The sequence below is a fragment of the Miniopterus schreibersii genome, assembly GCF_964146895.1.
Source record: "Miniopterus schreibersii genome assembly, chromosome: 10".
Classification (NCBI taxonomy): Eukaryota; Metazoa; Chordata; class Mammalia; order Chiroptera; family Miniopteridae; genus Miniopterus; species Miniopterus schreibersii.
This window is the reverse complement of record NC_138110.1, coordinates 44,557,953-44,570,064: the sequence shown is the minus strand read 5'-3', so window position 1 is coordinate 44,570,064 and position 12,112 is coordinate 44,557,953. Positions and strand designations below refer to the sequence as shown.

At 42.9% G+C, this 12,112-nt stretch overlaps 1 protein-coding gene across 1 annotated transcript in view; it reads left to right on the top strand.

The window, feature by feature from the left end:
* Positions 1-12,112, top strand: part of LAMA1 (laminin subunit alpha 1) — a 134,593-nt gene that overhangs the window by 70,328 nt on the left and 52,153 nt on the right. The window contains exons 18-27 of the mRNA XM_081149847.1: positions 865-951; positions 1,680-1,891; positions 5,383-5,489; positions 5,786-5,963; positions 6,562-6,698; positions 7,388-7,624; positions 8,645-8,788; positions 9,303-9,482; positions 10,595-10,780; positions 11,300-11,427. Coding sequence (XP_081005973.1) covers positions 865-951; positions 1,680-1,891; positions 5,383-5,489; positions 5,786-5,963; positions 6,562-6,698; positions 7,388-7,624; positions 8,645-8,788; positions 9,303-9,482; positions 10,595-10,780; positions 11,300-11,427 — 1,596 coding nt within the window. The remainder of the gene's footprint in view (positions 1-864; positions 952-1,679; positions 1,892-5,382; positions 5,490-5,785; positions 5,964-6,561; positions 6,699-7,387; positions 7,625-8,644; positions 8,789-9,302; positions 9,483-10,594; positions 10,781-11,299; positions 11,428-12,112) is intronic.

Sequence of the window (12,112 nt, the reverse complement as noted above, 5' to 3'; positions counted from 1 at the left end):
TGGCCAGGAATGACTCTAAGGAAGCTCTTGATCTGAGCCTTGAAGGGTGAGAAGGAATTTGAAGGAGCAGAGAGGGGCATCTTGGGCAGAAGAAACTGAGTGTGTGCAAGCAGCAGCAGCCGCAGGTCCTGCTTGAGGAATGCAGGCGGGCCGGAGCACGGGCGTGCGGGGAGGGCGCGGAGACATCTCGGGTAAGGCCTGAGATTTCTGCAGGCCAGCCGTTTGAAAGCCCCCCTCTCTGTCTCTGGTTTACCCTTTAGAACGTCCTCCACTCACACCCAGAGAATTGCCTCATGGGGATTTTTATTTGAAATTCGAGTATATAAAACAGATACAAGCAGGGCTACTGTGATGAAATTGTGAGGGACTCCCATCCCATCCACCCCCACACCTCCTTTCACAGGCTTCCCCAAGACTTAGGAATAGTTAGGAAAGACCCTGATCAGCAGAGGGGGTCCTTTGGGAAATGTGATTACTGAAGTGTGTAAGCTAGTTCACTCTTGACCAGTGTGGACTGGTCTCTGAGGCAGGCTGACCAGTGCTGGGGACCCCAGAGGAGAGGAACTCAGAACAGACCTTTTTGGAGGAGGTGACAGCTAAGTTGGACATTGGGGATCAGCGGTGTGAAGCCAGGCAGAGAGGGGGAGAAGCACACTCTGGGTGGGGGGATGAGCATGTGCGGGGAGCAAAGAGTGTCCAGTGCTATAGGTTTGGCACAGGCCAGGATCCTTGGGTTCTGGGCTAAAAATTGAGGACTCAATGAAAGTTTGTAAGGACAGGAGTGGTAGAAATTAAGCACTTAAACTCTTTAGATATTCTACACTATCCACTGGAAAATTGCATTCACTTCTAATATTTTGACAGTTTCAGCCCCACCTGCCACCTAGATGCTGGAGATGAAGTGGTCTGTGACCAGTGTGCCCTGGGATACTCAGGAACTTGGTGCGAGAGGTACACTGTGTCGCTCAAATGTTTTCCAAAAGCTGCATTAAAAAAATTGCTTTAATATAAATTCTATGTGTTTATTTTTAAATGCATAGTTAAGTGTGGTTTTAGAGTTTGGGTGTGTAATTATTATTTCATATAACTATAGAGAAAGGCCAGTATATTGATTAAAAAATTAATGTTGAAACTTCCTGGGAATTTTTTGAGAAGGGCATTTGAGCTCCTTGAGCTAATCTGAGTTTTCAACAATAACAATAGGAATCAGTGTGGAGTCAGTACTTATTGTTCACACATTTAAATATCCCATTACTCTGAATTTCACACATTTAAATATCCCATTACTCTGAATAATTCCGTAGGGGAGGGGTGGTTTGATTAATAGCTGTCTTCTGGAGCCTGAAGGCCAATGTTATCTGTTCCCACATGTAGGTCTCAGTCCCGAGTCTGGTTATAGTCCATAGGAGAGGGTGATACCCCTGAATGCTGGGATGCAGGTCAAGCTGGCCTGGGGCCAGGTGCACACCCTCTTGGATTTATGGCTCATTTTGGACGCAGTCCTCAGTGAGTGAAGGAAATCTGTGAATGCCTGAACTTGGAGTTGCATTCCTTCCACAGTAAATCTTATGTAACCAGAGTCAGTCTGATTGATTAACCATTCAGAGAGCCCCTGGATGCTGGGGTAATGTCTAGAGAAACTGCATTTATTTGGATCCCTCTTTTTATCTTTTACGCAGATGTGCAGACGGTTACTATGGAAACCCAACAGTGCCTGGGGAATCCTGTGTTCCCTGTAACTGCAGTGGGAATGTTGACCCCTTGGAGGCCGGTCACTGTGACTCTGTCACTGGAGAATGCCTGAGGTGCATTGGGAACACGGATGGTGCCCACTGTGAGAGGTGTGCTGACGGGTTCTATGGGGATGCTGTGACTGCCAAAAATTGCCGAGGTGAGCTTCTGGGCTCTGAAGTCTCCGTCCATTTACTTACAGGCGTCCAAAAGTGCTGAGGTAGATTTAGCTGAGTGGTTCTTGTGTTAATGCTGGGTATAGACCCAAGGCCTGAGCCGTCCTCACCCACCTTATGTTAGCTCGATCAGCTGCTCCACATGAAGGTCAGACGGCCTAGTAAAGATGCACCTTTTTATGCGAGGAGAAGTGGGACTTGACAAAGTGCTGGGCACTGCTCCCAGGGACTGAGATGACGGAAGAGTGGTGTTCAAAGCCTGTCACATGTGTGAGGGAGATGCTAAGGGGTTTCATGAAGCAGATGGAATTTCAAGATGTGGTGTGGGAAACAGGGAGACTCCAGCCCTGGAAACTGCATGTCTTCGTGATCTGTGCCTGATCCACATTGCTCTGCAGGGCTCTGCTTAGGCCCTTGAAATTATGGATCAGGTAGAATCACTCATTGAGAAAAACAGATTTTCCTGTGCCCCAGATAACAGAACTAAAGCCTAAGGGCTGATACAGCCCTCAGATATAGATATATATTTGCATAGTTTTTCAAGGGATGAAAGATATCAAATGTCAATTATAAAATTTTTGGAAAATTTTACTATAAATGCTGAAGGCCTATTATGCTATTACAACATGGAGACACAAGAGGGTGCTAGCAATACAGAAAATATGTTTTTACAGGCAGTCTGTATAAATGAACAATCTTTTATTAATAATTGCTATTATAATTGTTGTTATAGAAGGATGTAGAAGCTGTGTGACCTATAGCAAGTTACATATATTTCTAAGGTTTAGATTTTATACTGAAAAATAGAGAAAATTATAGTGCTTTCCTCCTCAGTTGTTATGAAGGTTAAATGAAATACTGTCTGTAACATGACAGGCACAAACTGACCAGCACATACTGTGATAAATATGATATGTTATTATTATCATCAGTGTTTTGTGATGATCATGCTCACAGTGAACTTTGAATTTTCCCCAGAGGAAGGGGAAGCTATAAGTGAGACACAGAGGGGGAGGCACAGAGGGAAATAAGTGAGAAACAGGGAGAAACCAAAGAGTGGGTATCCAGAAACCTTGGTAAGAGGGAGCTTCAAAAGAGAGAGAGTGGCCAGAGGATCCCATCCCACAGAAAGACATGGCAAAATGAAGACTGAGACTCTGCTCACCCAGTTTGCACCTGGGAAGTCCCTGGAAGCTCTAGGAGTTGTTTTAGCAGATAAGGGGCCAAGAGAGCACTGGACAGAGCTTGCTAAGGGGCAGGAAGGGAGAGAGGGAGAGGATGGGCTTGCCAGGGAGATGGAACCTTGGAGAGAAAGTTGAGAGTGTGTGTATGTGTAAGTATGTGTGTGTGTGTTTTCAGTGGGAGACAGCTAAGAATGGTTGGATGCTAAAGAATGTTTTAAAATACAGGTTTTAGCCTAGCCGGGAGTGGCTCAGCAGTTGAGCTTCGACCTAGGATCCAGGCCGATCGGGGTTCGATTCCCAGGCCGGGCACATGCCTGAGTTGTGGGCTCGATCAATGACTCTCTCATCATTGATGTTTCTGTCTCTCTCTCTCCTTTCTTCTCTCTGAAATCAATAAAGATATATTTAAAAATAAATAAATAATAAATAAATAAAATAAAATATAGGTTTTAATATTATTTAGGTATGACAAGGCTAGCAGATTGGGAGACAACTACCACTGAGAAGACTGTTTGATACTCACAGATGCCGGCAGGGGGGTTGCCATGTGGGGAAGCACCGGGTTGGTCAGGAGGGGAAATGTGAACTAAAGCGTTTATTGTGGTTTCCACAGGAAGGAAAGGGCGAGGTTGGGTAAACAGGTTTAGAATTAGTTGGTTTCAATAATTTCCGCAGGCTATGGGTCAGAAGGGCTGCCCCTAGTTGTCTGAGGCATGGTCCTGGGGTGATTAGGGCAGGTGGATAGTGGGGTGTGAGAGCCCAGATGAATCTGAGAGCCCAAAAGAGGAGGCAGTGTGGGCTCTGGATTGGCTGGTTTGCATATGAAAGGTGTTGTAGCTGTTTTCTGTCTCTAGGAATTGAACAGCCCTGGGAGACATAGTGTCTCCAGGGTCTATGAGGCCCCAGAAGTCAAAGCATCAGAAATTCAGGAAATCAGAAGGCACGTTTAATACAAAGAGTCATCAGTAAAGTGTTCACAGTTTGGCTACGGGAATGGACAGAGCAGAAATGGGCAGCAGTGAGTGGGGCCCACAGCACTTCACTGGCCTCCACAGGAGCTGTTAGCATCAACCCACTTAGAGCAGAGGAAATCTCCGGTGACTGAGGCCGGTGCTTGGCCAATGAGTCAAGGAGGCAGAATCCCCACCTTCTCGCCTTCCAGTTTCCAGTGTCTCCCACTGCTCTGCCTGCCACCGCAGTGCGCTGCCCACCAAGTGTGCTTGGGCTTGAGAGAATGCGCCGTTCTCCTTCTCTCCTTCACATCACTATCCCATGTGACAGAGATGGTGCATCTTCTGAGTCTAAGCATTCATAAGTATATTTTGAATATTTTGTCACCGGGATATTTTGTCAGTGAGCACATTAAATTTTTTTTTTTCAATCATTAATTTTCTTTCTTTTTTTTAAAAAAAATTATCTTTATTTCAGAGAGAGGAAGGGAGAGGGAGAGAAAGAAATAGAAACATCAATGATGAGAGAGTCATTGGTTGGCTGCCTCCTGCATGCCCCCCACTGGGGGACTGAGCCCCCAACCTGGGCATGTGCCCTAACTGGGAATCGAACCTAGATCTCCTGAATCATAGGTCGATGCTCAACCACTGAGCCACGCCAGGCAGGCGAGCATATTAAATACCTTAAGTGAAGTGCATGTTGACAGCTGTGGGATGAATATCAATTAAACATTTCTTGGACCCATTAAATTGGATCACTTTGAAAAGGTGGGGGATTTTGTAGCTTTAATCATCAACATTGTAACTAGATAAGACTGAAAAGTCTAGCCTGAAGGTAGGTATATTAGAACTACAAATGACTCATGAGTTAGAACAGGGAAATATTTTTCGTTAATATGATATATCATATTTATCTACATTGGTATGACTGAGCTTTAAAATATTCAATAAACATAGACATAATTGGAATGAGAGCAAATGGCTAAATTGATTTGAAAATCTCCATTGCATGTTTTTTAAATGAAGATTTATGGATATACATTATTGGGTCATTTTTTAAAATTTCAAAGAATTTATGAAATCGGTTGTTAGTTTGCTAATTATTATCTTAATAGTTTCACTAGTTTTTTTCTTTGTGATAGCCTCTTCTACCAACCTTATTTTGTTTACTCGTCAGAAAAACATTAAATATTTAAAGTTATTGCAAAGCAATATGTTTTTGTGGGTTTTTTAGTTTTTTTATTTGAAACATGAATGTTTTCAAATTTTCCCTTGGGGATTGAGGGATTGAGGGCTCTTCTAACCATACCTGGGAAGGAACAGTATGTTTTTGTGTGCTAGCCTGTGAATGCCATGGAAAGGGCTCTCTCTCCGACGTCTGCCATCCAGAGACTGGGCTGTGTGACTGCAGAGCACATGTGACCGGACAGCAGTGTGACCAGTGCTTGGTAAGATGCCTGCCAGTCATTGCACACAATTAAAGTATTTGCCAGCAGTATCTATAATCAACACCTTATCCTTGGTTCAAATGCAATGAATTCGTGACTGCTAGGAAGAGCTAGCACCCCAAACACGACAGGCTGTGCTATGCATCTCTATCTAGAGAGGGCGATTCAGTCTACAAAGGTCACAAACACTTTATGATTCTATGAAACATCTTATGTTTGATTTGGAAAACCTAATATTACCAGTCAGTTGTTAAGACGCATTTTGGCTTCCACAATTCTGCCCTTCTCTGAAACAGCATGGCTATTACGGGTTGGACACGGGGCTCGGCTGCCTGCCCTGTGACTGCAGCCCGGGCTCCATGTCAGACGACTGCGCTGAGGAAGGCCAGTGTCGCTGCGTACCAGGTGTCGCCGGGAAAAGGTGCGACCGGTGTGCGCGTGGCTTCTATGCATTCCAGGATGGTGGCTGTAAACGTAAGCTTCTGAATTCCTTATTGAGGCTTTATCATAATGCCCAGACTTTTCTTTGAGTCCTCCTTTGACTCTCAATCCTGTGAAATTCCTTTACTTTTTCTCTTTTTTACATGTAGGATTTTATTCCTTTTTTCTGTTTCCCTATTCTGGTCAGGTCTACTAATCGAGTGAGCTGAGGTTAATTACCTAGCTTTGCTTAGCTTTAGTTTCCTCATTTGTAAAATGGAGAAGCTAATTATAATCTCCATCCAGGAGTATTTTTAAGGTTGTGCGTAGTCTTTAACACAGCATTTGGCATGCAAAAATTGCCCAATAAAATACCAGCTCTATCTGTTCTCCCACCCGTCCAGGCTTTTCCCAGGTTTTTCTTTCTCCCACTGTGTCCTGATTACCTCTCTCCCAGCAGCATCTCTTGACTGGGAAGAGCAACCACCTCCCATGAGTCACACAGGGGTCTTGGGGATCACGTGGCCTCTTTTAGGAATGAGAAGAATGACTTAGATTAGTAATAAAAGGGAAATAACTTGTAGCATCAGCTCTTACCCCTTCAGCTGCCCCAGGTGTCCTGATATAACACCACTGTCTGTCTTTGCTGTAGCCTGTGACTGCGCTCACACTCAGAATACATGTGACCCAGAATCAGGGGAGTGTGTCTGCCCTCCTCACACACGAGGTGTCACCTGTGAAGAATGTGAGGACGGATACTGGGGCTATGACCTGGAGCTCGGATGCCAGGTGTGCGCTCTCATCTCCGCATCTTCTTACCTGAGAATTACTTTGCCATAGCAAGTTTCAGGCCTCTTCTTTTATCTATTCGCTTGATTTTCACCTATTGAATAGCTATATTTAAAACTCAATGTGGATTGTAGGACTCAAAGTTAAGAAAGCAGCATCCTTAAAATACATTATTCTAAATTTTCTTTAAGAATCTAGCTATGGAATTGATGGTTAAAAGATCAAAATTTTATTTTAGTTTCTTTTAAATATATTCTGCAGTGTATACTGTCTTTCAGGACAAGGGCATAAATCATTTTATTGTGGAAGAATGTCCAGTCTTTGAAGGTTCCAATTTCCTATGTAACTTTTTTCAGTTAAACTTAGATATAGTTTGTGTTTTGAAAGTGGAAAAATTACTTGGCTTCTAAAATAATGTTGCTGGACTGTTTGGACATATTAAGCAGATTGAATTTCAGGTCACTGTCTTGGCCCAATGTGCGTGTGCTGCAAAGATGTACAAATGTCCAGCAATGCAGTCCCTGCCTCCTGCTGGCACGTGGCGAATGAAGCAAATCCACATAGCAATAGGGAGAGAGACCCATTCGTTTGTTTAATTTCCCCACATTCAGTGTTTTCCTGTAATCCCAATGTATGTACATGAAAATGTAGAAGCTGCCTTTTTACTTACTTAAGTGTTTTTTTTTCAGGCCTGCAATTGCAGTAGTGCAGGATCAGCCAGTCGTCACTGCGATGAGCGCACTGGCCATTGCCAGTGTAAGCCCGTATTTGGTGGACCGAGCTGCGATCAGTGCTCCCTGGGTTTCAGAGACTTTCCAGACTGTGTGGCCTGTGACTGTGACCTCAGAGGGACCTTGGAGGACACCTGTGATGAGGAACAGGGTCTTTGCAGCTGTGCACAAGAAACTGGTACCTGCTCTTGCAAGGTATGTTTCCTTGGCGCTCCAGTTTCTTCCTCTGTCCCACTCATCATTATGACCTTTGGGCTTTCAACTATTTAAATAAGCAGCTAGCTTTTGGGACGCTTCTTATTATGAGTTCACACTACCTTCTAGGTCTGAGTTTAAGTCTGTCTATGCTTTTCTAGAACTATGGATGATTCTTAAATGGGATCTTCAGTGGTTATTAAAAGTGTGAGACAATGGAACTGATTTGAGAAGCACTGAGTTTTCTATCATGTGTTCCAATTGGCTGAGTAGCTAATTTGCCTTGGGTATACAGGAAAAATAGATATCACAGGGTTAAGGAAATTTGTGATTTTAGAGCTGGTAAGTGATTGTTCTTTTGTATGTGCTGGCCATACTCAAGGAGATTTGTGCCTATTTTCCCACGAGGTAAGATTTTAACAGCATGCTTAATTCCACGTATTTACATTAGTTTTCCCGTTGCGCTTTGTTAGAAGGAGGTCATTGGCCACATTCTCTGGTTTTTTTCCTGGGTCTAGTGAGATGGATGCCAGACAGTAGTGGGTTGATTAGTGACAGGATGAGAAAGGGAAAACTCATATACTCACTATGGCCTGGGAGTAGTGGAAACACCAGTGAATATTTTTGGCTTCCCACATTTATGATAGCAGTTCTCATTACAGATGGTCTGAACTGGAGGGACCTGGTCCATGCTTCCCCACGCTGACTGATCACCAGAGTCGCCTTGGACCCCTAGGAGGATTCTGGGGCCCCTCCAGGAGGTTCTCATCAGCAAATCTGTATTTTCCTAAAGCTTCCAAGACGATTCTGATTATCAGCTGTGTTCAGGAGTCACTGATTGAGCTTTTGAGAGAACTGATCTTCAGAGAGGTTAAGGAGCTTGCCTAAGGAACAGCTAGTTCAGGGATGTTTGTTGATCCAAAATTCTTTTTATGGTTTGGCTTATTTCATTTCTGTTTTTTCAGAAATCATGTCTCTTTTTTTCAGGTAAAAACGAGTCTGTTATTTTTCCCCCTTTAGGAAAATGTCCTTGGCCTTCAGTGCAGTGAGTGTCGCATCGGCACCTACGCTCTCCACGCTGACAACCCTCGGGGGTGCACCCCGTGCTTCTGCTTTGGGCTGTCCCAGCTCTGCTTAGAGCTGGAGGGTTATGTGAGGATGCCAGTAAGTTAGACATGCAGTTAACATGTTCTGTTTTTAACCCCTCTCCCCTGGGGAGTCGGTGGTGCTGAGGAGAAACCGTCAAGTACTTCTGTTAAATTTTTTGCTCTTACGGCATCAGAAATGCTGAGACACTAATCTGGGTTCGTTATGAATTAGAACTCTGCTTCTGCTGTCCAAAGAAATATATGGGGCTGGAACTAAAAGCATTCAGTGTTGCCCCTTAGCTGATCTATCAAAAGCAGTAGTTGGAGAGAAGATAAAGTGCAACATCTCAGCTGTCTCCTTCATATAACTGAACCTTGTCCCCGTAGAGCAACAGTTTGACCCTAAATGCGGTGGCTTAAAACATGTTCAGTTCATTCTAATGCAGACGTTTAAGTTTAAAGGAAAAGTTCCTATTCTTGTTTTAATAATGAAGCTGTCTTCTCTGTGAAATAGTGGTAGACTCTGACAAATCAAAGGTATGGAGTTAACTCATGTTCTAAAGTGCGTTTCCCTCCCCTTCCATGACTAGATAACGCTGGGCTCAGATCAGCCTCTTCTGCGAGTCGTTTCTCAGAGTAACCTCAGGGGCACGACCCATGGGGTGTATTACCAGGCCCCTGATGTCCTCCTAGACGCCGTGACAGTCAGGAAGCACATCCATGCAGAGCCATTTTACTGGCGGCTGCCAGGGCAATTCCAGGGAGACCAGGTGAGGCCCACACCCAGCCTAAAACCCTACACATTCCTGGGGATACAGGTAGCATTTGAATCATAACAGCCTGTGCTGGCCTATCATTAACTGAAGAGGTTATTAATTTCCTCTTCTGAGTGGGGGTGGAGAAGTATAACACTTATAAAAATCCTCCTACATGTATGGATTAATTTTCAAGTCTTTTAAAGTTCAAATCATATTCATTTTTTCTTTCTTAAAGCAATCACTCAAAAACATTTATTGTTTTTACTGATATAAGCTCAATATAATAAGCTTGGGTGCTGTGCCATCGACTCTTTCTCAAGAAATCGTCACCCATTCTGGGGGAAAGAATCTCAAAGGGCATTGCTTGCATTTTTGTTTATATAAACATGGGAATCATGTGCGAATTCACCCTCATCTTTAAAATTTGCAAATATACATCCATTAAGCCTACAGACATAAATAATTTGTAATTCAAAGGAGCTTGACAGTAACTGGGACCATTACTACATTGATGGTTACTGTGGAGCTTACCTTTGTTAGCATCATCAAGAGGAAACTGGGAGGTGATGGGTATGTCTGTGACTTTGACGCGGGTGAGTTTCACAGGTGTATACTTATCCCCAACCTCATGAAGTTGTATACATTAAATATATACGGCTCTTTACAGCCAATCATACCTTAATAGAGTGGTTTAAAAAACTAGTATGGTCCACATATGAGTGGAAAGGGGGTGAGGGGAAGGGTGAAGTCGGTAAAGGGGTCAAATATTACATAGTAAAGTAAGGAAACTAGACTTTGGGTGGCAGGCACACAACAGAGTACACAGATGTTGAATTACAATGTTGAGACCTGAAAATTATATAATGTTATTAACCAATGTTACCCTAATAAATTTAATTTTAAAAAACTTTGTAAAAATCACTTAATAAAAGGGCTATAGCTTGAGTCAACTTAAAAATCCATTAATTAAGTAGAATTAGAAGGAAGCAAATTCTAGACAACATATTCCACCCACATGATGTATATTTAAGATACAAGATTTCCAAATGGCAGCAGGCTTGTAATGAAATATTTTTAAATTGATGCTGTGTCAGAGAAGTAAACAACAATTTACTATTTGATAGCTCATGGCCTATGGTGGCAAACTGAAGTACAGCGTGGCCTTCTATTCCTCCAATGGCATGGGAACCTTCAACCTTGAGCCTCAAGTACTCGTCAGAGGAGGCCGGACCAGAAAGCAAGTCATTTACATGGATGCACCCGCACCAGAGAATGGAGTGAGACAAGAGCAAGAAGTGGAAATGAAAGAGGTGACCATCCTTTTCATATAAGCCCCACAAAGGATGTAGTGAAGTCACTAAGCTGTTAGTAAGAGAGTGATCTAGGAGACCCTGGGATCAAAATTTCAATGGATTTAGCAAGATTCTAAAAATGACCCAAATTCCTATTCTCAAGACACGGATGTAAGACTTTTGTTAATTGGAACTGCATTTAAACCCTTTATCTTGGTACATAAGTCTCCACCTGTGTGGACTTGATGGTAGAGTCTTTGGGCTTGCTGGACTCTGGGCAGTGTATATTCATTCACAAGTGGCTACTAACTGGCTGGCCACTGTGTGACTGCCATGGGTGGCGTGTGTGGATAAATGAGACTGGCACTGATGCTGCCCCTGGGAGGTGACGGATCTTTCTCAGTTAAAGTTAGCATCATGCACACAACTGGGCTCATTTCTGGAGAAATATATAAACAAATCACTTTCTTTGTAAGTTCATATGCTTCTGAGAATTTGTACTCTGAATTTTTTGTTTCATGTGTTTCTCATCCACAGAATTATTGGAAATATTTTAATTCTGTTTCTGAAAAACCTGTCACACGCTCAGATTTTATGTCTGTTCTTAGCAACATTGAGTACATTCTCATCAAAGCATCTTACGGTCAAGGGCTACAGCAAAGCAGGTACTTGGAAACGTCTAGAATTTTAATAATATTTTTCTAATGTGAAAGCAAGTGAAGGGATTTGATGGGATTTGATTCACTTCACCCCCATTACCTGCTATCTTTATTAATATATGTATTTCTGTTCTCCACCAAAACTTCATTAAATTTTAATATTAGTGTGAAATGTATGAAGGATGACATAGATCATCCATCTCCCAGACTAATGTGGATATAAAATATAAGTACATAATTGAGGATAAAATGTAAAAAAGAAATTGTAAGTTCTGCTATTTTCTGCCCTTAAACTGCAATGTTCCTATCTTTGTAAATAACATCAAGAATGCTGACACCTGCTCATTTCGTATTTCACCAGTAAAGGAAGCCACTAACCTTTGGGCAAACTGGTACTTCAGGAGGTCTTTCAGGTATACTTTCTGTAACATTGTTTTTTTTAACCTCACCCTAGGGCATGTTTTCATTGATTTTAGAGAGAGAAGAAGGAAGAGGGAGAGAGAGAGAAACATCGATCAGTTGCCTTCTGTACACACCCCAACTGGGGATCGAACCTACAACCTAAATATGTGCCCTGACCAGGAGTCAAACCTGCAACCTTTTGGTGTACAGGACGATGCTCCAACCAGCTGAGCCACCGGACCAGGGCTGTAAAACTATTTTTCAGTCTAAAATGTGCACAGAGGACCTT